The 2,436-nt window shown below is 36.5% G+C and overlaps 1 protein-coding gene across 1 annotated transcript; it reads left to right on the top strand.

The window, feature by feature from the left end:
• Positions 1 to 641: 641 nt before the first annotated feature.
• LOC133712419 (MLP-like protein 31) lies at positions 642 to 1,591 on the top strand. Its single transcript, XM_062138521.1, has 2 exons — positions 642 to 917; positions 1,037 to 1,591. Exons 1-2 carry the CDS (start codon positions 728 to 730, stop codon positions 1,300 to 1,302), a joined length of 456 nt encoding a protein of 151 aa, XP_061994505.1. The 5' UTR covers positions 642 to 727; the 3' UTR covers positions 1,303 to 1,591.
• Positions 1,592 to 2,436: the final 845 nt, after the last annotated feature.

The raw sequence follows: 2,436 nt of genomic DNA, 5'->3' as shown, positions 1-2,436 counted from the left end.
TAAACTTTACAAAAATTTATTGGGGGGGGTAATAAAAGTCTCCGGTGACCGGAGTCCGACGAAGTCTCCATTGACTTTTTAATTATTTAAAGGGAAAACTTATCTTTTTATATTTAAATTAGGTAAGTGGGCACATAAATTTTTTAGTGGAGTAAGTGGGCATTTGTTGAGCCCAAATTTAATAAATAGTTAGGAGCCCTACAATTTCGTTTGCTCTAAAATGAGTACAATTATTATAATTATTAAAGACTAAACCTATAAAATAATACTAGATGAATTAATCACCTTATTGAATTTCACCTAAACCTCACCTCATAGATGTTTCAATAATATTTGCTACTGGGGCCAAAGTTTTGTTATCACAGTGTCCTACTCCATATCCTGCCTATTGATTACTCCTTGCATGTTGGTGCTCATGGACTCTATTGTTGGGATATAGACTTGCATTACTCAAATATTTATTATTTTGTACCAGTTAAATAGTTGGCCACAGAAATATAAAACTAATTTTTATAGAAGCGTGATTTGCGTGTCTGAAATTTGAGGAACAAATAGTAGAAAATGAAAATAATCTGATTGAATGATTAGTCCACTGATACTACTCACCTCTCTTCTATATAAGGGTGTAAGGGCCGAAGTATTTTTCCACAACACACTCGAACCACATTTCCTCCTGTACATTCAATTATATACGTATTTGTTGTGTTTTCAGTTAATTTTGTGAAAAATGTCTTCTGATTATGGAAAGGTGGAAGCCGATGTTGAACTCAAGGCTTCTGCTGCCAAGTTCCACGAGTTCTTCACCAGAAGACCACACCATCTGAGCAACATCAGCTCTGACAAAATTAAGGAGTGTAATCTTCATGAAGGTGAATGGGGAACTGTGGGTTCTATCATCCACTGGAACTATGTCCACGGTAAATATTAATATATGTTTAGGTTTTTAAAGTTACCGTGTGTGTGTGTGTGTGTGTGTGTGTGTGTATCTGTCCAAATGAATTCGTCTTCTGATAATGGGCTATATTGATTCCTGCAGATGGCAAAACTAAAGTTGCCAAGGAGGTGTTTGAGGCCATAGACGACGAAAACAACTCGATCACTCTGAAAGTGGTGGAAGGAGACCTTCTGGAGCATTACAAGAGCTTCAAGGTCACCATTCAAGCCTCTCCAAAAGGTGAGGGCTGCACTGTGCACTGGACGTTTGAATATGAGAAGGTGCACGGCGATGTTGAAGACCCTCATACATTGCTCCAGTTGGTAGCTGATATCACCAAAGATATATCTTCTCACCTAAGCACCTAAGTATGTAAGACGAACTTACTGCTATATATATGTGCGCGCGCTGCAGTTAATTACTACGTACTCTCCTGTGAGTATCTATAAATAAAATATCTGGAGACTGGCTTACTGGCCTGACCAGTGCCACAGCCATGTTTGATTGTGATTCATGCTAGTACTTGGATATATATAATCTGTGTGAGCTTCCTGCAGCTTTCTCTTTATCAATCTACCAGCTTATTTTGCTTCAATTCTCTCATATGTACAATATATCTTTAATGTATTATATTTTGGGGCTGGCAATAGGTGTTCATTTGTACAGGTATGTAATTAACCCTCACGATCTGTCATGTAATCACATTACAACATGGCAGTAATTAAGCATGCATGAAAAGTTTTTAATGGAATGAAGATGATTGTACCAGTCAAAACTTACTAATTAGATTAGCTTTTTATCAGGACAATAAGTTTCAAATTAACAACAATCAAAATAAGGTTGAGGGTTCATAACTTCAGGATTCAAGAAAAAATAAAACAGGGGCACCATCTGTTGATTAAAGCCTTAAAGGAATACAAAGGCATACAGAATCAGCTGTTATTCCCGAAAATTATTCCATTTGCAAAAATTCTTAATAGTTTATGACAATTTTTCTGTCTACTAGACTAGAAATTCCATTAAGATACATGAAGAAACTTTGCAAGGTAAATCAAGGTTTGACGGTGGCCTCGTTTCAAAATTTATGTCGCCTCCTGGTGAAGGGAATAATTCCATGCCAACTTAACCAGTGTCTAGTAATACATGCATCATCATGAAAGCCCACTAACAAAGCCAACTTCAAGGCAAACGGCGTTTGCTTAACATAAAAACACTGACCAAAAACGTCTCTTTCTTGTCTTTTTAGTTTTTCTTCAATCTTATCTCTTCCCTCTCTTCCCTGTTTGTTTCTCTGCAACTATATTGGATAAATAGATGGTTATTTGTTCTGGTTTTGTTTTCATCTATACTGCAAGACAAGTTTTTATACTTTCGTAAATTAAAGAGGGGATTGATAATGATTGTGATTCGGGTTGGGCGGAAAAGATATGGAAAAAAAGGAAGGGAGAACGGTAAGTGGATGGGAAATTTGTTACAGGAATAAGATCGAGAGAGAAAAATAA

Source organism: Rosa rugosa, chromosome 5, assembly GCF_958449725.1.
Source record: "Rosa rugosa chromosome 5, drRosRugo1.1, whole genome shotgun sequence".
NCBI lineage: Eukaryota > Viridiplantae > Streptophyta > Magnoliopsida > Rosales > Rosaceae > Rosa > Rosa rugosa.
This window is presented reverse-complemented; position numbering and strand designations above follow the sequence as displayed.